The sequence below is a fragment of the Limanda limanda genome, chromosome 19 (assembly GCF_963576545.1).
Source record: "Limanda limanda chromosome 19, fLimLim1.1, whole genome shotgun sequence".
Lineage (NCBI taxonomy): Eukaryota > Metazoa > Chordata > Actinopteri > Pleuronectiformes > Pleuronectidae > Limanda > Limanda limanda.
Window position 1 is genome coordinate 275918 of NC_083654.1, and position 24699 is coordinate 300616.

The 24699-nt window shown below is 39.7% G+C and overlaps 1 protein-coding gene across 1 annotated transcript in view; it reads left to right on the forward strand.

The window, feature by feature from the left end:
* thsd7aa (thrombospondin, type I, domain containing 7Aa) overlaps window positions 1–24699 on the forward strand; it is a 138928-nt gene that overhangs the window by 74120 nt on the left and 40109 nt on the right. The window contains exons 5-7 of the mRNA XM_061093305.1: window positions 8677–8832; window positions 13561–13764; window positions 21061–21255. Of these exons, the coding sequence (XP_060949288.1) occupies window positions 8677–8832; window positions 13561–13764; window positions 21061–21255 (555 nt within the window). The remainder of the gene's footprint in view (window positions 1–8676; window positions 8833–13560; window positions 13765–21060; window positions 21256–24699) is intronic.

A 24699-nucleotide genomic window follows, 5' to 3' on the forward strand; every position in this document is an offset into this window, starting at 1 on the left:
TGCCACATTAAGGATGGAGATACATCTAAATGACATACTCAACTAATGCTATGGGGCTCACATTGTGCTTTCACTTTGCCAGATAAAAAAATTCTACAAATGGTGTTGCTTTGGCTACAAACTGACGGCATCTGCGTGTATTTTCCTCGGTCACCAGGTCTCTTTGACAACCACAGGCACACATTATTTTCACACAGTTAGCAAGATATTTCGCCCAACATAATTTGGTATTTGGTTTGAGGGAAAGGTAACAGCGGTTTTGCAAATAAGGGCAATATTACATTGCACAAGCACTCCAAAAAAACATTCTCTCTGTCCCTCCCTCTCCCTCAATACTTTTCTTTAATGAGTGAAATCTTTCTTCATAGCTGTGCTCAGCTCGTCTCTCTTGCTGACACACGCAACAATATCAACACTGATCTAGACATAAAGATCGATATTTTTTTATAGTTAAATCTATCTCCACAGCGGCGTGCATTCGTCAGCCCATCCTGCTCCCTCTCTTCCTCTCTCGCTGACACGCAGACACACAAAGAAACAGTGTAATCGTAGGCGTCTGTAAACTCAGATTGTAAACTTAGTCAAAGTATGGTGCTGGAGGAGATGGTGGCACGCCCGGTTTGGCTCGATTCTGTTGGCACAGGGCACAGCGCGAATAATAGAGACATAGAGGAGAAGTAAATTACTGACAGAGCCAGTAAAGACTGTAAAACTTAACTTTTTTAAGGTCCAAACGGGAATGAGAAGACCCCAAATTATCACTGTAAGCTGACTTAGTGAGCTGTGCATGGCTCTGTGGGTGTCTCCCCCGGACTTAGTGGAGCTGTGGCCGGGCTGTGTGCCCTCTCCCTCGGGCTGTGGAGCTGTCTGTGGTCCCTGCATCCGTAGCCAGGTAGAATTCTTTGTTTTTGGAATTTTTTTTTTTTTCAGTGTGTGCTTCACACTGAATGGGGTCTATGTTAGCAGCGGACCTAAAGCAGAAAGACTTTAACACCGTATATTTAAGAATTTGTTTATTTATTGCAAGTCATATCGTCAAAATTCCACAACGTTATTGCATTTTTTTTAAATATCCTGCAGACCTAATGTGCACGCAACAGATCAACAAAGACTAGAGAGTGAAGAGAATATAACTGCATTGAATGCCACTGCATGTATGTGCACAATTGCAGCTGAAACTACGAGGTCTGGCTTTCTGCGTGGTTGGTAACAACATAGTGGACAATAGTGCAAGCACCGTGCCAATAGTTCTGCACTCAGCTGTATACTGCAGGAGCAAATCCCCAAGTTCGAAATCCCTAATGGTATTATGAAAAGTGTAAAAAAAAAATTATGAAAATGTGCCGGGTTTAAGTAGAATATTGTCCGCCACCACGATCTATAGACACTTTATGGTGCATACAGCTTTGATGAGGCATGATTTGGCCTTGGTGGAGGTATTTGCTCTCAGAGAGTCCTTCTAGCTGCCTCTGGCATTCACAGTGTTATTCCTGTTTTAATAGTTTTGTTTACTGTGAGCACTTTGTCATTAAAAAAAATGAGGGAAAAAAAACTATGAAAAACCCTGAAAATTTTGAATAAGGTAAACACTGACTGGAAGCAAAAGAATAAACATGGCTGCTTCTTATTTATCATGAAGAATAGTAGCCAACATCAATTGAGGGACATTAACTCCTGCCTCTGGCATTTCATTCATCTTTGATGTATTCACTCTCTCCATGACTTCTCCAACCCTTGCACATTTAAAATGTGGTGCACTAAACTGAAGAAAGCAGCAGTTTCATTTTTGCCAAGACATAGTTTGCAAACTCAATTATCTTAGTAGTAAATAAGTATTTGTATGGGTCTGTAAAGACTTTAAGCAAAGCCAATGATGAAGAGGGACAGGTTCTGATACTATATTTAAACCTTGCGCATCAGGTCAGATTTTGAAGGAAAACATGTGCAGTTAGACTTCTTACAAACACTCGGTTTACATAACTGAACTGGCTCCCCATTTACTACAGTGTTCAGTTAATGATTGTATTGTGTACTTATAAATCACTGCATAGTCTGGCTTTATATTTCAGAACATTTCACCCCTTACTCTGCTCTGAGACCCCTGAGATTGGGGAAATGAATCTAAACAGTCTCACGATCCAGGCTTTGTTTATACTGTACTTTATTGATCCCATATTGAGAAATAATTGTTGTTATTACACTTTGGATTTTTTTATATCCCATCACTCATGAGATGGCGATATGAGCTTTAAGGCTTGAGTTGTCTTCACAAACACACACACACACACAGCCTGCACACGGCCCCTGAGTCCTCCCCCTACTTTATCAGCCATGTGTGAAGCAGAGATGAGAATTAAAGTGGTTTCCCTCTAAATATTAAATCTGGGACTAAGCTATATGAAAATGAATGTGAACGTATGTGCATAAGCCACACAGAGATGATAGCAGATGAAATATGAGCTTTCATGTAAATTTGGTGTCATTACTGAGCGTGCATCGGCTGGAAGTTGCCTGCTTGCATGCCTGTGCTCATCACCACCGACACAATAAGTCTCATCCCGTCTGGCTTGGGGAGGCTGAACTGGCGTCTGCTGCTAAAAATTATTCAGATCAGACCACAAGCTTTCATCTTTCAGCATTACGACTGCACACGGCCAGTTTTGTTAACAGTGGCGAACCTCGCAATTTCCCCTACATATAGTCAGGATGAGATAGGAAATAGCGGCTGCACCCCCCAGCCATGCTGCCCCTGCCTGCATGTTAGCATGTAATTGTTCTGGAGAGGGTTTTTTTGGCTTGAGGGGGAAGTTAATGAAGGTATTATGACGGTGACTAGATTTGGCTTTCAGGTGTGTGACTAACAAAAGGACAGCAGCAGGCAGAGAAAAACTGAGGAGAAAGAAAATTGGAATGTGTGAAGAGGCTTTAACCAGCATCACACCCCCTCCCTCTTTTCCCCCTGTCTTTGTTGTGCGATAATGTCATGTATAATTTTAGCTACTCCTCAACCTGGATGATGTAAATGAGAGTCGTTATCCAACCCACATATTAATTTCCTCATTTTCTTGCTGCCCTCTTTTCGTGGTTTCTGTGTTATCTACACCTAATTTCCTCACAGCAGAGGGTATATTTTGTGGGCAAAGCACTGCCGGTATATTGTTTGATTTTGGTGTGGTTAACATAATGTCAACTGATTGAAGTCAAGTAACTACTCTGCTAAATATCTTCAAATCCCCTTTTAAAATACTTGTTTAAACATATCAATAACCAGTTGTAAACTATAGGTAGCAGTAAAACAAGAAAAGGGAAAATAACCTGTTTGTTCTTATTTACTTAGAACCTGATCATTTTATATTATCAATCGTGAGTAGTGAATAATGTATTTGATGTGCAGCTCCTGTGAATGACATCATCTGCAAAGGAACGTTGTTATCATTAATTATCAGAGAACATCTGCTTGAGTAGAAAACATGAAACAATAGTGTTTTAAAATTGATGTGAGGTCAGGCAGAAGAAGCTAGGACGAGTGTACTTTGATTTAAGCCCACAGAAGGAGGAGTGAATAATTACATAAAAAGGAATTCACAAATGAAGCAAGTCCGCTCCATTGGGACTGGTTCAGTTTAATTGTTCTTTTTGACTCGGGCTGTACCACTGAAGTCAGAAGACTGCTGTGTTTATTGATTTGAGCCCAACGATCGCAGGTGGATATTCTTCTTCCAAAATAAGCCTCTCGACAAGTGAGAACTTTGACGCTAGATAAAAACATTATTATATCATTATTAGGGCTGTCAGTTTAACGCGATATTAACGGCGTTAACGCAAACCCATTTTAACGCCGTCAATTTTTTTAACTCGAGTTAAAGCAGAGCTGCAGCTGCAGCTTCAGTATCTGTGTTCGCCTCCAGTCTGACCTGCTCTCGCTTTTTGTTTTAATATTTCGCCACCTAAAATATATATTTTAAAGCTATTGTAGCGTCCCACAGGACACGTAACTGCTTCGTGGTTTAGTAACTTGTATTTTCCTCTACACGAACACGTGCACCTCTCGCTCGTACTCCGTCACTCGCAGACATCAACAACACTTCACTTCCTCATTGATCCCCGATCCCCCCATCCTATTGGTCCAAACAGTCACATGTCCCACCCAGACCCCTTCAGTGACCGTCAGACATCAGAGCGCTCCTTCAACAGTGTTTTACTGAGCATACGTCAAAACCAAACATAAACATAAACCCAGTCCGTTACACTATTAGGCTGCAGCTATATGTTTTTATTTATTTAAAAATAGGGTACTTCTTATTTCATACATTTTCCACAAATATGGGGAGGACTCAAATAGCCCTACAAAGTTCTGTGTTTCATTTATTTAAAAGTAGGCCGACACCTGCCTGTGTATTTTGTTTGTTTGTTATTTGTTGCTTGTCTGTTTGAGTAGCTAAGAAGTAGTAGGCTTACCTTTTATTGGTAACCTAACTGTTATGGTTCATTGTTTCTGAAATAAGAGGACTGACTGCTATGTTCACAGCAAACTTGAAAAAAAGAAAATATTAAGCCATGGTTTAACTGCACTATAGGCTGAGTCCTTGTTTACCTGAAATGTGCACTTTATAATTTTATTTTGTACCGCCCTGTTTGGCAATGTTGTTTTTCAATAATATAAAACATTTGCATAAAGCAAGCCAATCCACTTTTCCATGTTGATAAGAACATTAAAACGAAAGTAAAATTATGGAAAAATAATAAATGAAGGAACATTCAGAATAGATACAAATTTGCGATTAATCGCGAGTTAACTATGACAAAATGCGATTAATCGCGATTAAATATTTGAATCGTTTGACAGCTCTAATTATTATCCATGTGGCAAAGTGAGAGAAGTGACAGCCTCATGGCCAGACTAAATACTACATCTGATTATTCTGGAAAAGACAGAGATTATTGGTTCAACTAAAATCATTTTAACTATTTAATAAATCTAGTACTTTTATTTCAAATTAATTAAAGATAATTTTTTTTCTCAAATTAAAAAAATGTATATGGAAAATTAAGCACATTATATTTATTTATTTTTGCTTTAATGATAACTGTCTGCTACTCTTTAAACTCATTGAAGAGCTGTGATTGTGACATTTAGTAGGATTATTCTTTTCTTCAGTTAAAATGCAAAATGTTTAGATCAACTAAAATGTATACAGTTGAAGTTGAGAAAAAACTCTTACATAGTAACGGTGCAAATAATCAAAACATGGATCTGCCACATTATTTTAAGAAATTATCAAAGAAAGTTGTGTGAAAGTTCTGAAGTCAGAAAGTCCCAATGGAAACATGCTTTTAATTTGTAAGGACAATACGTAATGGGAATCAATCAATCTAAAATTGCCAGTATATAGACAAGAGGAATAAGTGACAACTAATAGGATCCTTGGAGGAAGAAAACCTTGATGCTTCATGAGAGCAGTTGGATGACCAGTGCCTTTGCCTTTGAGAGCACCTGAAGTCAACAGAGGAAATTCATCTTAAGACACTTTCAGCACCAGCACTCTAAAGAATCTCTTAATGTGGGGAAGCTCTTATCAAGACCACAGCAACTGTATCACTTTCTAGTTCTTGTATCAGAGCATGCAGTGGGTGATTTCATTGTGATGAGTGGAGGAAATCTGTAGCCCAATTACTCTGATTTAATTTTATCATTTTGCTTTCAAGGATGATCAGCCTGCGATAGGATAGTCTGGCAGTAATATCTCTGAACACTCATTATTCCCAGAAGCTGCTACCACCCCGTATTCCTGCTTGTTCTTGATTAGATTTATTCACAATATGAAAGATTTACTCAGTCCTGCACGTGTGCAAAGATTACTGCTCAAGCCATCACTATTCATTATGTTACATCCTCAAATGGTTTTTGATTATCATAAGAAGCTTTGTATTTGCCTCGGTACATACTTTATTGCCAGTTTCACTTTTTCTTTCAGAAACAACAACATTTGAAAAGTTACTGTGAGCACAAGTTTATTTTGTATCAGATGTTTGCCATAATTTCCTCAACTCGCTATGATCATTATACCGCTTCAGGGAGCAAACAGTGACATGCAGTACAACAGCTGTGCCACTGTGATGTCTCGAATCCTCAGCAGGAAGAGAACTGGGAGTAAGATTATTGATGGCACTTGGCATGTGGTGCTACAGGGCTGTGGCCTCGGAGGTTCCTAATTTGGTGGCTGGAGGAATAGCACAGGGAAAACTAGACCATCTGGCAACAGAGTTACCTGAGCAAGGTCAGTCTGTGTGGAGATTTCCATTAATCAGCCTTTGTTAAGTTTGTGGAGAGCTGCTCAAATTGTATGAGGTAGGAGGAGAACAAAGAGGCTATTGTCCTCCAAACGATAAGAGGCCACATGATCAGAAGACATGTCCGACTCTTCACTTGGCATTTGGATTCTTTAGCACTTGTTAGTGCAATGGCATATTTGCAATTTGTCTGTTTTATACCTCCCAATGGTATGTAGTAACTACTTACAACATTGTATTTATGTTATGCCAATCAGCATTTCTGATGCCTCATGGCTGAACAAAGCAGAATTGCCTGCCCAGATATTTAGCTACGTTCAAAACATGTCTTGGACCATTTTGGTCCAAAGTGAGATAGCTCAACAATTAGATGGAAAGACATTATATTTAGTATGGAAATCCATGGTTCCCACAAATTGACTTTTGTTATTGTTACAAATTGTATTATCACAAAATGCATTAGGTGTGTTGCCATGGAATTTGGTGATAAAAATGCATGGTCCTGGCATCGAGCTCCATTATAAAATCAGCTTGGCAGAGCTAGGATAAGCAACCTGACAAAGAAGGTAAATGCCCTAAATCCTCAGATTGCCCTAAACCACCACAAAGTATTTCCTACTTAGCCTATCCGGGAATATACCTGCCATATTGTATAATAGAATTTTGACAAACCAAAACCGTAAGTCTGTGCCTGTGCTTTAGGGTAGTGGATAGGAACTTGTGAACTGGTAAAAATGACTAGAACTAAAAAAGTTTCTGAAGTTGGGTGCAAAGGTAAAATGAAAACCAAATCTAAGATAACTAACATGGCGAACACAACTTCTAATCGTGATGACAACCAGACGGCTCTCTTACAAATTTGGTAACATTCCACACTAAAAATGTTGGCATACTGACACCAGCAATTAGATCAAAACACTACTTTTGCAGAAAGCTGGCAACAAAGCTTGAGTTATTGTATAAAATGCAAATAAATGTATGATCCCATAATTAAGAATGTTGGAGATTGTATAAGCAACATGCAAAGATGGACCGATGCAACTTTATTTTTCAATCTTCTTATTAAGGTCTTTCCAGAGGATATTTATATTATACAATGTGACATTAAAATAGACTTAAAATGATAATCACAAAATGCTAAAAAAAACAAGATGACGAGTGTTACATGTAAAGTAATCATTTGATAGTATACATTTTTAGATGTATGTAATTAATTAATGTGTTATTTCCACTTTCCGATTTTATTCACTTCCCATAACAAAATGTTAGCGTTCTTTTTATGTGGAATTCCACAGTTCCCTCAGTGATACTGGATTCACAATCCTAAAAGCAATTATATCAGCCAGTTCATTTTTTTCAACATAACTCACATTTACCGACTGTGAAGAAAAATAAACATAAAAGTATATTTAAGAAAAATATCTTTCGATATATATATATTGCGTTTCATGTCACAATACTTAACATATCACCTGCTCTTGTGTTACATGGGTGCTCAAGGGCATGCCACGTGTGCACGCTCTTAAGTGACGCTATTAAAGGACGCAGCTTTGGCCAAGCGAAGGTAATTTGCATGTGGATGAGGCTGCTGTGGCACAGTGAGAATGATTCATCAGCCTGACGACCTTGAAGAGAGTCACCTATAGCTGTTTGGAGCTGAGGTCTGCAGAGAATCAGGCCAAATGGAAGTCTGCAGCTGTGCTGGGAAAATAAAAAGAACAACTTAAAAGTTGTAAGGTTTTGGAAGTTTTTGGGCACTTGGGGGTAATGTGACAAAAAGTTTTGCATTTATGTGGGTTTGATTTTAACTGAATGGATTTATTTCTGGGGGGGGTATTGGATCTGAGAGGGTTTTCTAAAGAACCAAAATTTCTGTCTTTTTTTTCTTGGGTAAGTGGTTAGTAAGACTGGACATGGGATAATACTCTATTACAGTTTTGGGAGTGAATGTAAGGTACTTATGTACAAGGTAGAAATTCATATTTGCAAGAGTATAGTGCAGAAGGAAATACATATGATCACAACCTAGGTTAATTGTCTAATTCTACTGTAAGTGTTTGCAGTGAATACTGTCCTTCTGTTTGAAAACAATGTGTTTAGCATCTTATTACTATCAATAGTTATATTTATCGTTAAGTGACTTCTGCAGCGGGGGCAAAAGGGGGAATCAGGTTGCTCCTATAGGTCATGTACGAGGGCAAGTGGACCAATATGGCAAGGTGAAAATTACAAAAATAGTTGGACATGTGGTCTTTTAGGGACTTTAACATTGTGTTCTTGTTTTCATTTGACTGTATCCTAATCCATTTTAATGTGAAAAAAACATGTTTTTTAACAGATCATGATTCTAACATGTTGCCATCGATTCTGTCTGTGTCTCCGTAGCATTGCGACCAGTGGACAGCAATCTTTGTCTGGGCCTCTCACCGAACACCACCCAGCTCTGCCATATTAGCTGTCCTGTAGAGTGTGAGGTGTCGTCATGGAGTGCCTGGGGACCCTGCACCTATGAGAACTGTCAAGATCAAGCAGCCAAGAAAGGTAAGGCTGTGGAAATTGCATTTAAACACAAAAGGCAATTCCTCAAGTTGGGCACACAAGTCTGTGTCCCGTTTATTTTGCATATTAAAACACTGAACACAAAATGGCGCTGTCCCGTTACCCAGCAAGCATTGGGCTTAATGTCATCACGTTACCCAGCAAGCATTGGGCTCAACGTCATCACGTTACCCAGCAAGCATTGGGCTCAACGTCCTTACGTTACCCAGCAAGCATTGGGCTCAACGTCATCACCCACATAGGATATTTAAAGGGACCAAGATCCCGGCACAGTCATACTTATGCCTAACAAATTAATTAAATAACTGCATGAAACAACAGTGTATAGAACCACACTAAGAACAAGGGTGAATTATGTATGTCACATTCACTACAAGGCCATACTTAAAGAATTACTTTGGCTGATAAATATATTGGGTATCTCAGACGTCAGATTTCTGAAGCAAGCAGAAGTGCTATTTCATACATGCTGCTATTGGCTGTGCATTACAAAGAGACTGCTGACTGAGGGTTGTGACCAAACAGTTCGGTATAGGGAAAAATGGCCAGAAAGCTTCTACTCTATATTATTAGTAAATAGGGTGCAGAGTTTTTCTCAAAAACTCTCCTCTAATTGGCAACAAATGACAAAAAACCTGCTACTAAAAAAACTAAACAACTAAACAACTAAAAAACAAAACAAATAGAGTGGGAGCAAAGCATCATCCTCTCCTATTCATATTCGTCGGCTCTTGTGGCAGGTTGTGCTACTCCATCAGCGGGGTGGGCACGAATGCTGCTTCAGCCCTTAATTATCCCAGGAACAGCGGCGTCCACCATGACTAATGCATGTTGACTCTGCCTTAATGAAGCGCCTCAAATGAAAGGGATGGCTGGAAACTCTTCTCCATGTATCTTAATGATGGATCCGCTCCCACTCCCTCTTGTGCGCACTAAGCCACTTATGCTCTCACTGTCGTCTACTCTGTGTTTTGTGAAGCGAACATGAACACACACACATCCTCAAGTCTGTGCATCCTGGTTCTCATTAAACAGAGAGATATGGACTCAAAATGTATCATCCTGGCTTTAAATCTTTTGATCATCCGACCCTGAACATGGGAATCAGTTGGCTGTGATGAGAGTCACTGCTGTTTTCAGAGGAAAGCAGATCGTTTCAGGATTTGACCAGCATCCAGTGATTGGTGTTATTAACAGTTGGGGCTGAAGCATCTAATTAGGGTGCCTCTACCCAACGTTGTCAAGACAAGTAGCAAGATTTAAATTGCATTATTTATTTATTTTTTATAAATTCAACTCGAAGCTTGTGCGTTTATATGGGATACATTTATGTAAAATATAGTCAAATGTTATACAATAATACAGCTGGATGTGATGTATTCCTACTACTCTGGACATCACATGTGGTCTATTGACATTACTCAATAATTGACAATCAAAATCATGAGCCTCTGTGGAAAGTTGGATTACTTCAAATGTTTGATGAATGTTTGATGATTTTCCAAAATTGATACAGTTGACAGCTTTACACTGAAGCTCATATTGTACCTCTTTGTAGAAGTTGTGAATGTCTTTGTGGTGGTAGGATGACTTTCGAGACATATTAACAGTCATTTCATGTAGAGGCTTTGGCCTGTGCCCTGTTGGCCTATTTAGTAATTCATCCACCACTGCCACCCCTATATCATCACAAGTAAGCTAAAGCAAATTTGTAAAATGAGCAGAGTAAGAACACATTGGATTTGCATTTTGACAGAACTTGGCTAGATATGGACGTATCATAAATCTTTCATGAGTTCTCTTGGAAAGTGCAGAGTTATCCTGAAAAGGTCACCTAAATCTGTGCGGTGTAACTTTAAACATGTGGAATGTGATGAAAGGTGCTATATGTAAGTTATGTGCTGCACATATTCAAGAGTTTAATTCATTATATTGTTTTATTCTTTATTTATTGAGTGTGTCCTCTCTTTATCTATGGGTTGCTGGTTTGGCAGTCCTAACCTTACAGGTACAAAATGTGTAAAAAAATGGTCAGCTTTGCTTAAGATTACTGGTGGTATCCTTTACTCTACTCTACTCACTACCAAGAGATTTTTATAAGCCCTCTGGTAGGGTTCACAATAGGAGAGGTGTTTGGCAGCCACCCAGGCCAAGCTAGCTGGTTAGCATGCTTTACATGCTATACATCTATACATCTATACATCTCTTAGTGAGAAATGGAATAAAGTTTTCTGAGTGCGGTAAGTGAATAGCTGTTAATGCTGGCTATGTAGCTATGTAATGGTGGATAGTGATATTGAAGGTTAACAAATCGGGCTTAAAGGTACTGCATAATATCTGGAAGCTTTTTGTCATTAAAATACCGCTGGCAAATGCCTTACCTGTCTGTATATGTTAGGTAATGTGACCAATAATAGATTTAATATTTTTTTTACAGAAAGAGTCACTCTTCTGTTTTTCTTTCGTAAACAACCTTTCATGCTAAATACAAACAGGTGGCTCTAAGGCCCTTTACATTAAAAGCACCTAAATCACACGCCATTTTAACCATATTACTGAAGATGAACAGACTGATCAAACATTATTTTACATCTGAGGTAAGATCAACCAATAACAAGAATTGACAACACAGATTGCAACATTACACATAACTTTATTGCTTATGCCTCTTTCCAGGTGGTGCTTTTGGATAGAACAGAGATCGAGACACTAACCTTCAGCAGTAAAATGAGAACATGTTCTAAACATATGATTATAGTCTGCACCAGTGTGGACCTAAACAATTTACATGATTAAAATGTGGAACAGCTGTTGGCTTGCCACTGCCTCTGTCTCAGTGGATTCCATTACTGTAGAGTAGATTATTCTAACCAGGCCAGCATTTTGATGCTGGGCCTGGGGTAGTGTCTCCTCTGACCACTGGCACATCTGCTTGCTCTAATGCAGGGCTCACAACTCCAAGAAATATTAAAAGTTATCCTTAAATAACCTGAACAAATTATAATAATCATGGTCTCTGTAGAATGGACACCAGGCCGAAATGTAGCAAAAGTGATGCAAAAAAAAACATTTGTTGGGACATAGCCCAAGTCAGGGAGAGTTGTTGAGGTCTCATGCAAGTCTTTGACCTGGTGTTATTATAAACATTGAGCAGGCACAACTAAACAGATAAGATGATCTTCAACAGCTCATCAGCCTTTTCCAAGTAGCCATTCATTCAGACATTGATGGAAGGGTTTTGTGGGATATGAGTAAATACTTTCTCAAGCCACTGTAATCCTAGGAGTGGCCTAAATGCACATGAATGTAAAATGTATGGTTGTTATCAACATTGCACATTGATGATGAATTCAAGGAAATGTCTTAGGTTGCACAGGTTCATCCTCTGCTCTGTTTGACGCCTCATATTGCTAACTGTAATACCAATAGTGTGAGCCCCCGGCAACAATTGAGTAGCATTTCAATTTTTACTGCGATTACTTACATTGATATATGTAAAGTGAAAACAATTTCTTAGATGCTAGTAAATCAGCTGACTCATATACTTATAAAATCTAACTTTACTTTATGGAATTCGGGGAAACCAACCATTGATTCAAAATAAATAGTAGACACCCCTTCAATGTTATAGTTTTGCTAACTCTTGAAGTTATTGTTCATTACTCATATTTGAAAGGATGTCAGGGCAACATTTCTGGTGGTGAAATGGTCAAAATTAATAGAATTTGGATGCAGTTAATGATCTTAGATAAAACTGACTGGGGATTTGAAGAGTATACCTTTTCCAAATTGTGAGTTTAGGTTTTTACCTCTACCTTTAAACTTAACCCTCACTGTCACACTACCCTGCGCTTATGTCATGTAATAGAGAATCACATGTGATTGTTTTCATATGTAGGTCTTGAGTCAAAATGAAGCATCAAGCTTTGAAAGCAGCTGCATGTGCTACACTGTTATCTTGCACCCATGCCATTCATAATACACCCTGCTGATAGCAAGTGAGTGAAGCCTGATAGAATTGAATTCCCTGCACCCCAAGACTCATCTTCCTTCATACAAACCCTCCCCCCTCTTAGATAAAACATCTATCAATGGGTCTAGACACATTGCGGTACATGTTCTGCTGAGCTGCCTGATTAAATAAAGGTTTTCGAGGGGAGAAAGAGGACAAAAAGAAACAGAAAAGGGGAGATTCTGCCGCCTCCACCTGAGTCCTGCAGGCACACCACGGCTCCTCTGCCTTATCGGGCTCGTGCAGGAGTGTTGATTATGGTCTGAGTGACCTTGGCTGGGCTGAAGTTAACACCCTCCCCCCTTCTCAGGACCTGGGTCATGGAATCTGATGCCCTTGAGCAGAGGGAATGACACACACGAGAACAAATCCCAGCTGATTTAATGGATTCCTGCATGCATTACTTACTTTGGATAAACGCTGAGAGTTGAAGAAAAAAAAGTAATTATGTGAAGTTCTTAGAATTTCTGTCAACTTTAGACTTAATGGACTGTCACGTCAAATACAATATCACAATTATCATCATCAAGGCACACTGTGACCATGGAGTGAAGTTAATCTACTTACTGTTTCATGTTAGACACATTCAGATTGCATCAGGTTTTCGCTCAGCGGATCACAGAGGGGGTGCTGTGGTTGATTAGTGTGGGTATGTTTGTGTTCATTTACTTCATTAGGTTCCTTTTGTTCTCTGACAGGCTTCAAACTGAGGAAGAGGAAGATTGTCAATGAGCTAATGGTCGGGATGGGGAACTGCCCCCACCTGGTGGAGGCAATACCGTGTGAAGACCCCAGCTGCTACGACTGGCTGGTGATTCAACTAGAGGAGTGTATCCCTGATAATGAGAAGGAGTGTGGACCAGGAACCCAGATCCCTCAAGTGCAGTGTATCAACAGTGATGGTGAGTAGACAAATGATACATGACACAAAACACCTATTCAGGTCTTGGAATGGCTTGTGTTTAATCAGCCCCCACCGTTTTCAAAGGATCTCCACTAGTGCTTTATAGCAGTGGCATTAAGGGTGTCCAAAGTTTCACACTGAACTTTTTGAATGTTATGAGTGCACCATCCAGGCCATTGATGACGCACTGTTGACAAAGCTCTCTCGCTATCTTGGCGGTGTGGCTACAGTAGGTGCAACAGCTGAAGGTTGCAGTACTGCAAGTATATGTACATCTGACCGTCTCTTTTCAGAAGTCTACTCGGTCCACAAGCCGTCAATCAATCAAATTGTAGTGCCTGTTTCACCAATCACAGTTAGTCTCATAGGGCTTAACAAGGTGTGACATTCTCTGCCCTGAACCCTTATCAAGAGTAAGGAAAAAACACCAGAAAATTTCTATTAACAGGGGAAAAATACAGACAAACCTTACAGAGAGCCACATGTGAGTTATCCCTCTCCCAAATAGCAATATTAACAAGAGCCCTGTTTCATAGCCCTCCGAAAGAGAAAGCCCCTAAATGTCTACGCAGCGTACAATGATAATCTTTCTTAACACTGGGGTTTTCTAAGTTGGCATATATATCTCTAAATTGTAATCGCGTGACATAAGTATTGAACTTACTCTAGCAAACATATCACCCTTCCTGTTTCTGTGCACATTCAGGACTTAACCCTATCACAATAATCTGTTTATGAAATATATACCTAAGGGTGAAAACCTTCAAGTGTTTTACTGTCAGATGCAGGTGCTTAGAACTGCAAATGTACCAGCACTGATAACGTGACTCTTTAAAACCATTGAGCTAATTAGCAGATAACTGGACGGGATCTGTTACACTGGGAGGTTGTGTTCAATGTGGTGTGTGAGTTTACTCAGCTCTGAATGCTGCAAAGTTTCTCGGCCTCCCTTTGAACCCTCATACTGTGGGCCCTGTAGCCTTGGCTCATTGCCCATCATTGTAATTGCCGTAGTTGTGGGGAGACATCGCTCTGTTGTTTCTGCTTTTCTAAGCAATTTCATTGTGTTCCTCTGTGTAGCTGCTTTCGTCTGGGCTCCTGTGAGAGAATGCAAGGCACCAGGAAAGCAGTGTTGGCACGTTTGTTAATTTTCTGAGATGAAAGACGTGTTAGTTTCAGTCACATTTAGTGAATCTCAATCTTTTTATTTTTGGTAGTGTTACTTTCCTCTTAGTCAAAGAAAACATTTGATCACTTCTGTTTTCCTCAGGGATAATGTTTAGGTTTTTAATGCAGTTTCCTGCATTTGTCTTTCACACGTGCATATAGCGTGCAGAGATAGACAGTATTTTACTTTTTCATTTTTTTCCACAAGGGGAGCAATGAAATCAGAAGCTTTTTCTGGAGATAAGTAGTTCAATATACAATACATCTGACTTAACACATCGTATATTAGGAAAAACGAAAAATTTAATTGAGTGCTATAAACCATATACACCATTTATACATTTGTGTGACTTTTTTTCACAACTGTAAAAAGTTGTTGGGACAGTAAACAAAACACAGTGAGCTCTTTCTACTCTGCATTGTACATCATGTGCCACTGGGTCCAATTAAAAGTTGAATCTGTTGTACTTTAGTACTGAAGTGAACCTCCAACTTTCAGAGGTTCTGCTGAGAGCAGTGGAAGGAATAATAATGTATTTTGCTAAAAAAGACCCTAATACATGTTTTGTGTCTTCTGGGAAGTTGGGAACAGAAAACAACTGGGATTCTTTGAAACATTTTTCTGTTTCATTTCTGTTCATTCTCGACAAATTAAGTGTAATAAAAGGGCAACCTAAATAAAAGGGAAGCTGAATGTCACTCACACATATTCCCTGAGAGAGCCTGTGGGAAAGTTAACATTTGTTATAGAAAACTGCAGGTAGCAAAATGTCTTTAGATCTATTTTTTTTCTAATCTTTCTTTCAGTATGATGTAATATTTAGGTGATGTTGTGACAAGAGATGAATTGAGAGACATATTTATTTTTAGCTATTTGCAGTTTGCTTCTTCTTTTTTTGCAATGAAGGAACAACAAAACAAAACCAGAAGACAATGGCCTGAGAAGTCAATGGTAAAAATGTTATGGGGGAGGGGATATGGATAGTGTGGGTAGATTCCTGAACCATAATACAGTCGCTGCTAATGAGGGCTCTGGGGAGTGAAAGAGAGATGGGGCTTGTTCATCAGTTTCCATATTATACTTATCATCAAGGTTCACAGGCTGCAGTGTACTATGCTACCACTGTGGCGCTGATTATTAATCCTCCCCGCAACCAATCGTCTTTACTCTCTTTTCTATGGACATTTTGGACCTAAGATGGATATCTGCTGAGCTCCAGAGATATTGCAGATATTTTTCATTTCCAAACCAGTGGTTAATACATGACATTTTAATAATTTTTTTGTTTAACTTTTACATTACATTGCAATACTTTTGGCATTTCCCCAAGAGGCTCCACTACGCAAAGTGCCAACAGCCAAGCTGTTGTTGGCAGTTGTTCTTTTGAGATGGGTAATTGAACAGAATAATGTGGTATACTAGTGTGGTGATGTTCTACAACAAAAGATTCAGACTGGTCTAAACTTTACCTGTAATGAAAATGAGGAGGGGAGATGGAGAAGGCACAGTGATGCAGAGCAGTGTAACTTGTTTGTATTTGCTCCTCAAACTCTCTTAGCAGCTGTGCTACATGTGAGGGAAACACCCTTGTTTACCACAAGCTGGTACAACCTCCACTGCTGCTGGCTTTGATTAACTCCTCAGCTGACAGTGCTGCCAGAAGCCACGCAGGGGACACTGTCTGTGATGTGGAAGGGTTTTATGACTGAACTGCGACGACAATGCACGCATTTTATTTTTGGGTGGAAAAGATGACTAACAAATATAGCATGAAAATCTTAGTCTTAAAGGTAAAAGAAGAGAGTATTTGCAGGCTGTTTTTAATCCGGGCAAAAAAGCTGAAAGTTACTGTAACGGTGAATATTTCTCATAATTGTGCTAAGGTATGTTGAAGAAAAAACTAATTGTATCATTGATCAAGAACCTAACATTACATTACATTCAAGTCTTTATATATTTAGTGGCAACTCAGAGAGCGAGAGATTGTTTGTCTGTGCTGACATCCTGACATTCTACTCTGAATCTGAATTCCTTCAGTCTATTGCAAGTTGTAGTGTGAATAAAAACTGTGAATAAAGATGAACTTCCTGCCACTGTACACAGGAAGGCAAGATATTCCTGATAAAGCAGTGCTGCATTGCACTGGTGACATTTTTAAAGCCAGTCTTTTTAAGGCCAATTTACGGTTCTCCGTTTTTGAAAAAACGGACAGATAAGACCGCCCTATCCGTCGTGGAACGCCCTCTCCGAGGGCTTCGGACAGCTTTTCGTACAGGTCTGATTTTTCTCCCTTCTCCGTCTTCATGTTGGAGAGCGACGGACAGCTCTTGGCTGTGATTGGTACGCGAACGACATCATTTCCGTATGACGTCATTTCCGTACGACATCATTTCTGTTCGACGTCATTTCCGGACCTCAAACTTCCTGTTTACTTCCATGTAGCCTCAAACACAACTACGATTCTACGATTAATGTGACGTGTGTGTTAAGCCAGCGGAGTTGTCCGGCTGACGGTGGCTCGTCAGAGCACTGACGGCATGTGTGCACGGTCACAGACGGTTATAACAAGCTTTCAAAACGGCGCTAGCAGGCTAAGCTAGCGGGCTAGCCACCATGCTAACTGCGGTGCTAACAGTTCATAAACCCGCCGCCACGACTTTAACTCCACTTCTATCATGACACTGTTTATATAATACCGCCAGGTTAGAAGCAAACACTGGGTAGTAGTTAGTGCCGGGAGTCCTGCTGACTGTGTGTAAAAGCTGGGGGGGAGCTAGCTCCGGGTAGCTTCTAGCTACATGTAGCCTCAAGCAGATCCAAGCTGTGGAATCAGCAACACAGTTCGGAAACAAGACCGGGGAACCGCTGCGCTAAGAAACGATAACATCAGCATCTTGACCCGCTGGGTGTCACTTTATTTAGTTCTGTTAGTTGCCATGGTTCAGTGTGTGGGAGGCAGGCTGACAGAGAAATATAAACACAAGTGGACTTCTTCTTCCGATAATTGGGGTAGGCTTCTCTGAGCTCGTCTTCCGTTGCGCCGCCTATGGGTTTGGCGGTGAATTTTTTTCGACGTAAAGTGGTCGGAGAAGGTCGGAGAAGTAAATATCAAAAAGACTCTTGGACCCCTGTGGAGCCCTCTCCGAGAAACGGAGAACGTAGAAGCATACTAGAGCCTTTAGAGGTGATTATGGATTTTGCTTAAATGTTGCACCAACACAGTTGCTTGACCAAGTGATTTTATAGCATGAAATAACTAGCATGGACTAACTAATTACCCCTAACATGCATCATCAAATTTAACAAATAGAATAACACATGTTCACTGATGGCTACCACCTTCTATCCTATTTTTCGGGTTATTTTTTTGTTCCTGCAAACAAGTGGGAGCTGGTAGCTGAATAGAGCGATTATATTTCGTTGTGGTCATATGTCCTATCTTCATAGGGGTTACATTCTCACAGAAGACACATCCTATACAGTATTAATAATGCTTTTAACGTCCCTCACATATGCATTGATCTTTTGCCTATTCCACTCTATGACAAAATTGGGAAGTTCTTTGACTCCAAGTATTTCTCAAGGTGACCTCATCTTCATCGTTCTTCCTCCCTCTCCTTCGATCTTCTGAGAGGCACTCAGCCGAAGAGATGTGCATGGGTTTCCTTTCATGGCACCCTGTTGAATCAGATTTATTGGTAAATTAGATTAGCGCAGCCTGCTCCACAAAGTCAGCATGGATTTAGTCTTCCTTTCTTCCCTATTACCTCTGACTGCATGAGAGGCAATCTCCTCCATATGTGGCAGGGTTGAACGGAGGAGATGTCAACTTCCATCGGGTACATTTCCATCAACACAGTTTCAGACAGAGGTTTGACTTGCCTTGTGTGTGTAACATTAAAAAGAAAATTCCTCGCTTTGATCGCTTCAATTGCTTGCTGAGCTCAGGGCCAACTGGTATCACTTGAGCTTCTCAGATGTTTCAGCTTCGCGGAAGGATTTTAAACAGCATAACATAAGGTGCTTTCTCTGAACCACTTCCCCCCTGCTTCTCTACAAGGCCTCTTTTGACACAACTTTGGCATTTACCCCCAAATGATGTTCCTGTTCCTGGCATGTGTCTTTGTTTCTCCTGTCATAGCTACTGTAATAGTAGCTCATTGAAAACCCTTACCTTCAGACTAAATTTGAAATTTTTACAGTCAGATTTTTGAAAAGGGTGAGATGTGCACTGTTCTCCTACCCACCGGCATACCTTCCACCATTTTTCTTTTCATTAGAATGGGAAAAGATATGACAAAGATAGCCACACTTTTTCACATTCACAGTGTTTTTAATCACCAAGCACTAGAGTCGACTCATGTGTTCTTCCACTAACAAAAGACACCATGGAAGCCATCACTTGATTCCGGACACTTGAATGATTTTCTCCAGTATCTATCATATGGGTGTCTTCTATTACCCCTGTCAGGGCCCCATATGTCTCCCATCACCAACGCTGCCCCTCTCCCCCAGCCATGTGGCATCATCCCTCAGGGTTTTCTCCTGACTGGCTTTTTATTGATCTCTTGTTGTCCCTCTGATGAAAATGGGTCCGTGTTTTCCCTGGGGTCCCTGGCGTGTCATTCGACTTATCAGTTGCCATTCTTCCTCTCCTTTACAATGAGATTTTCAGATATGGTCTTTCAGCGACAGGATGGGTGGGGATGGAATGGCACGGAACGGATAGATGGGGGTGGATGGAGAGTGAAGACAGCCTGCAGATCTTGATCAATATAGAACACATCAGCAGCTTAACAGCTCCACTCCTCTAAAAGCAAGTCCTTGAGAAGATCTTAAATAGAAACCAGTATGAATACTCACGTGACAGCAATTTGGGACTATTTTTATTGCAGAAAAAAAAATATTCTACAACTCTCTGCATATTTAGTGTGTCGCTGCAAAACAAAAACGTTCACAGTCATTGAACACTTAAAGAGATGACTTTTTATGATGTTGTATATTGAAACAGAAAGAAAATTGTATAAAGAAGAAGAAGGTGGGGCAGGAAAAGAATAAACTGTTGGACCAGACATTCAGCATTGTTTTGACATTTGTCCTTGTTGGTATGGGCCTGCAACACATTAGAACCTGACAGTTTTAAAGTTGCATGTATATACATATTTAAACATGCATTTACTACACTAAGGCTCACTTATTGGACTTGCTGAACTATCCCAGTGGTATATGCTAAAGTATTAATGTTCAGTTAAGCACTATTATGGATCAAACATATGAAAATGTTCCAAAGGGGTTGAAATTATATTAGTATTGCAATGATTGAAAAAAATGTCCAACACATATTGGACAATATGAGGATTGCTTTGAGCTTTTCTACCCTCAAACATACAGGTTATGAGTAAATATCTATTTACAGGTGCTAATAAATAGAATACAAGCATTTAAGTATTGTACATAAAAAAACTCTGCTCAGACCTATTTATTTTTTAAATTAACACATTTCTCCTCAGTGTAGCTGTAAGTACACTTTCGCTCAGGGTCACCCCACTCTCGTAATTTCGGTTATCAAGTTAAAAGATGTTCATGTTTTGTTTTGGTTTAACCTATCTTTGGTGGGTGGAATAAGGAGCTCTCTGATGATTTTTCTGCTTGTTTTGCTTTTGGCTCAACTGCAAAATTTAACACTTGGTAGTGTTGCGACATCACTGAAATAAGGAATAAGGAATTTAGTAATTAATTCCAAATATCAGTGAGCTAAATACTTCCAGGAGAAAGAAGCAAATCTGCTTGACAGAAGTTGCTTCTCAATATGTAGCAACATGGCACTACCTGACGGAGCACACACAAGCATATGTACTTCGGTAGACTGTATTGTGATGCTTTGTTAACATTTACATCTAACTTAATGCTAATGATGCAGCTTTGAATTTGACTTCAGTATTCTATATTTAACCCCCCTGTCCCTACTGTGAAAGAAAGAAAGAAAGGAAGAAGCACAAACCAGTCCTTCATTAATGTAGCCTTTTTGTGGACTGAATTGGAACATGACTCACATTTAGCCTCCATTTGTCTTTTGTTTTATATACATTTTTATTAAAAACTTGTTGTTTATGTTGCATCATGCAGGTAAATACGTGGAAAGACAGCTCTGCCGTGATGCCATCCTGCCCATGCCCGTCGTGTGCGAGGTGCCTTGCCCAAAGGACTGTGTCCTGAGCCCCTGGACCCCCTGGTCTCTCTGCTCCCATACCTGCTCTGGAAAAAACACGGAGGGAAAGCAGACCAGAGCTCGCTCCATCCTCGCCTATAACGCTGGAGAAGGTAGGAAGTCTCTGAAGCAGGAGAATAAAGCTGCACCCGGATATTGTTTGTTGGGTCCGACAGATACATCGTTGCACTTCACATGGAACTTTAAATGACTTAGAAATCAGTCAGTCAGCACCACTTAATACAAGCTAAGATAATAATGCTAACCCTGACCATATCCCTTAATATCAGTGTCTGCCTTCACAAATCAGCCAAAATTCCACATTGTGCGAGTAGTGCAAGTTCCCCTATATTTGCTGCGTATCCTCCTCGCCTCTTCTCCCCTTTTAAGTAAAATGTCAAAGTTTGTTGTTTTGTGTTCCTCTGCAGCGACTGCAAAGGTTGTGGCGTGGGTTACTGTGATGCAGGGTAAGAAGTGAGTGGAGGGATAAACCCACAGAACTGTCACAAGACTGAAGCACAATATTTTTTATCACAATGTCAAACTGTGTAGTACAAAATCTTCTTGCCTCAAAAATTCACAAGGATTTTGCATTTAATTCTGTTCAAGGTCCTTCCCTGCTTCCGTTGGTGCAACCAATCTTCGGTACATATATTTTGGATGTTCTTAGGTGGCAGCAATAGATGTTTTGCTGATGTCGTGTGTAGACTTCCAGGGAAATAGAAAAGTAGCTACCTTGATGTCAACTGTTCCTGCCAATGTGCTGGCCCAGCAAAATCCATATAGAAGAAAAATAGAATAAATAATAGATTAAATAGAATGAAAAACCGAATAGATACAAACATTTTTTATTGTACATGAGTAGTAACAGTAGTATTGAATATTCCTTTGCATTATTTATTTCAAATCCCAAGGTAAGGGGTGGATATTTAAATGGTGCTGGAATGATGCTGAAGCAACTGTTAAAGCCCAGCCCCCCCAAGCTGTCAATCACACTGTGAGTGACCCATTCTCACCAAACCACGTTATGTGGAAAAATGAGAGGCTGCACAGATGGTTTAAGCATCTGGCTTGGCAGTCGATCGTAATTTTATGTTTTACGCCCCTTTTATCATTTTAACAGCTTATGACGTCTGACTTCTGGAGCACATTGTTTGGTATGCTGTCTTTTACATATTTGCAATAAAGTAGCATCCACGCTGGAGCGAGGGAACATGGATCACACACGATACTGAGTCCTGTGTGCCACGCCTTGTCTAGCTGCTTTCTCAGCATTCAGTAAGCAGATATTGCTGGAGAGTTAGATGGATGGCAAGGGCCAGAGCAGTGAGCCAAACATGTTGATTTGGAATGTAATGAATTAAGTGTCAAGTAACATAGACATCTCCTAGCTGTCAGCTTTACTGAGCTGAGAAAGGTTTGGAAAGTGTCTCAGTATTCTGTAAGGGTCACAAAGTGGAGTAGAGTGAAAGGCAACTCTTGCCCTTACACCAACTCTTGCCCTTACCGAGGTTTAAAAATATCTCCAATTTGTGGTTGGCTGCCTTAAAGCTACTCTTCAGTCCATCATCATCACAGTAGGAAAAGGTAAAAGTCACAGTCTGAGCTTTTATGAATGGAGACATGAAATGGTCCTGTTTTTTGTTTGCACACCTGTCCTATAATGTGTTTTTTACAAAACCTTTGAAAAAGATCTTAGTTTAAAAGAGGCCATCGCTTGTGATGCCCTGTTTTCCATTAGTTTAGTTGCTGAGAAATGAAACTATGAATCTATCTTTTCATGAAAAAAATATTAATTTAGGACTAAACCACTAATTTAGAAATTAAAATGAGGGTCAGCAATACAGTAACTGCTTACCTTGATTATTTCTTCATTCGTGATCATCTACTGTAGATATTCTGTAAATTACTGCACTGCCATGGCTCTTTCTGATACATTGTCAAGTCTGAATATTTGGCATAGAGCTGAGAAAATGGGCAATTAGCTTAGTTTCAGCTAAAGAACTGGAACTAAGTTAAACCAGCAAACCTGGAACTGATGAACAACTATTTACACTTCACTAATGAAGCATCTAAATGAAACAGGATTCTCTGTACACCTTCCAGCAAATGGCAGCTGACATAGGTGCAGATGTAAAATCCTCATTGGATAATTGGTTCAACTGGGTTTCAAATCTATTGGACAATGAATCCAAGGACGGGAGTTGCCATGGTCTGTTTAGCAGTGTCAATTATAACTCACCTATAAGAGGATGCATTAAGCTGTTAGGTTATGCCGTTGGTTGACATAATGTGAGAAACAAAACAGATCAGCACACACTTGTCTTAAATTCACAAGTATAAAAGTACAAAAGTACACAAGTCAGAGGAAACATGAGTAATGTGTTTCTTTTTTTTTGTACCAATGGGCTTTACAGTGTGAAAGTAACAATCCTCTCGGCAGAGTGGTGAGCTCATAATGTCACCACCTCTAGGAGAGGGTGAGATTTTTATTTTATTTCCCAGAACCTAAATGATGATGTATAGCCGAGGTTAGCCTAAGCATAATGGCAGGCAATAGCATACTTTATATCTTGTATACAGTTTTAAATTCATATCTTTAAAGATCACACGCCTGATTGTTCAAAATCCTCCATCAGTTTAAGATATTGTGTATAGTTATAATGATGTAGAAGATCTAAAGAATAACAAATATGGCTAAAACTGGAAGAGGAAGCATTTTAACCACTTTAATCAGACAACCACAACACTGACACATGTGCAAAGGGGATATGAGGCCATAACCATGACAGCAAATGGAGAGTACCATTAGCTTGATTAAAAAAATATATATCTATAGGTTTGAAATCCAATATTGATAATGTAACTACATAATTCAGTAATGTTTATAACATATGTTTAGTTTTCTCTAGACATATCAATGCAGAAAGGTTACATAGCAATATTATATTACCCTTTTTCATCCTAAAACAACAAACAACAAACATTGTCAGCAATTTGTTTTACATGAGACTGATCATGTTTTGCATATAGTCTCCATAGTCTTCAGTGAACTATTAGCTGCATAGTCACTCACACAAATATCAGTGTTGTTTGAACAGGTGGTGGTATGAGATCATTCAAGTCAAGACAAACATTACAAATGACAAGACAGTGTTGAGTTAATCACTTTGTTAAGCACTCAGCCAATAATATCTGAAGGCAGTGATGAGGTAAAGTCGACTGCTGCAGAACCCTTTCTTGTGACCTGGATACATTTCACCCATTTGAGCTGCTCATTTCTCAAAAACATGTCAGGTTTAATTGGTAGCACTTAAATAGTTATCAGTTAACTTTTTAATTAGCCTGTTCAGCAATAATGGTGTGTCTTTCCATGTGTTAATGAGCTCCACACCTGATAGATGACTTCACATGATGATGAAATCCAATGATATCGCTTATAAATTACAGTTGAGGACATCACCTCTGAGCTGTAACACAGAGGTCAGGCGTTTCCTCTATTTGAGCTGCTTTCTCATGTCCAATTTAATGCTCCATCTCTGGCTGGAAGATGTCAT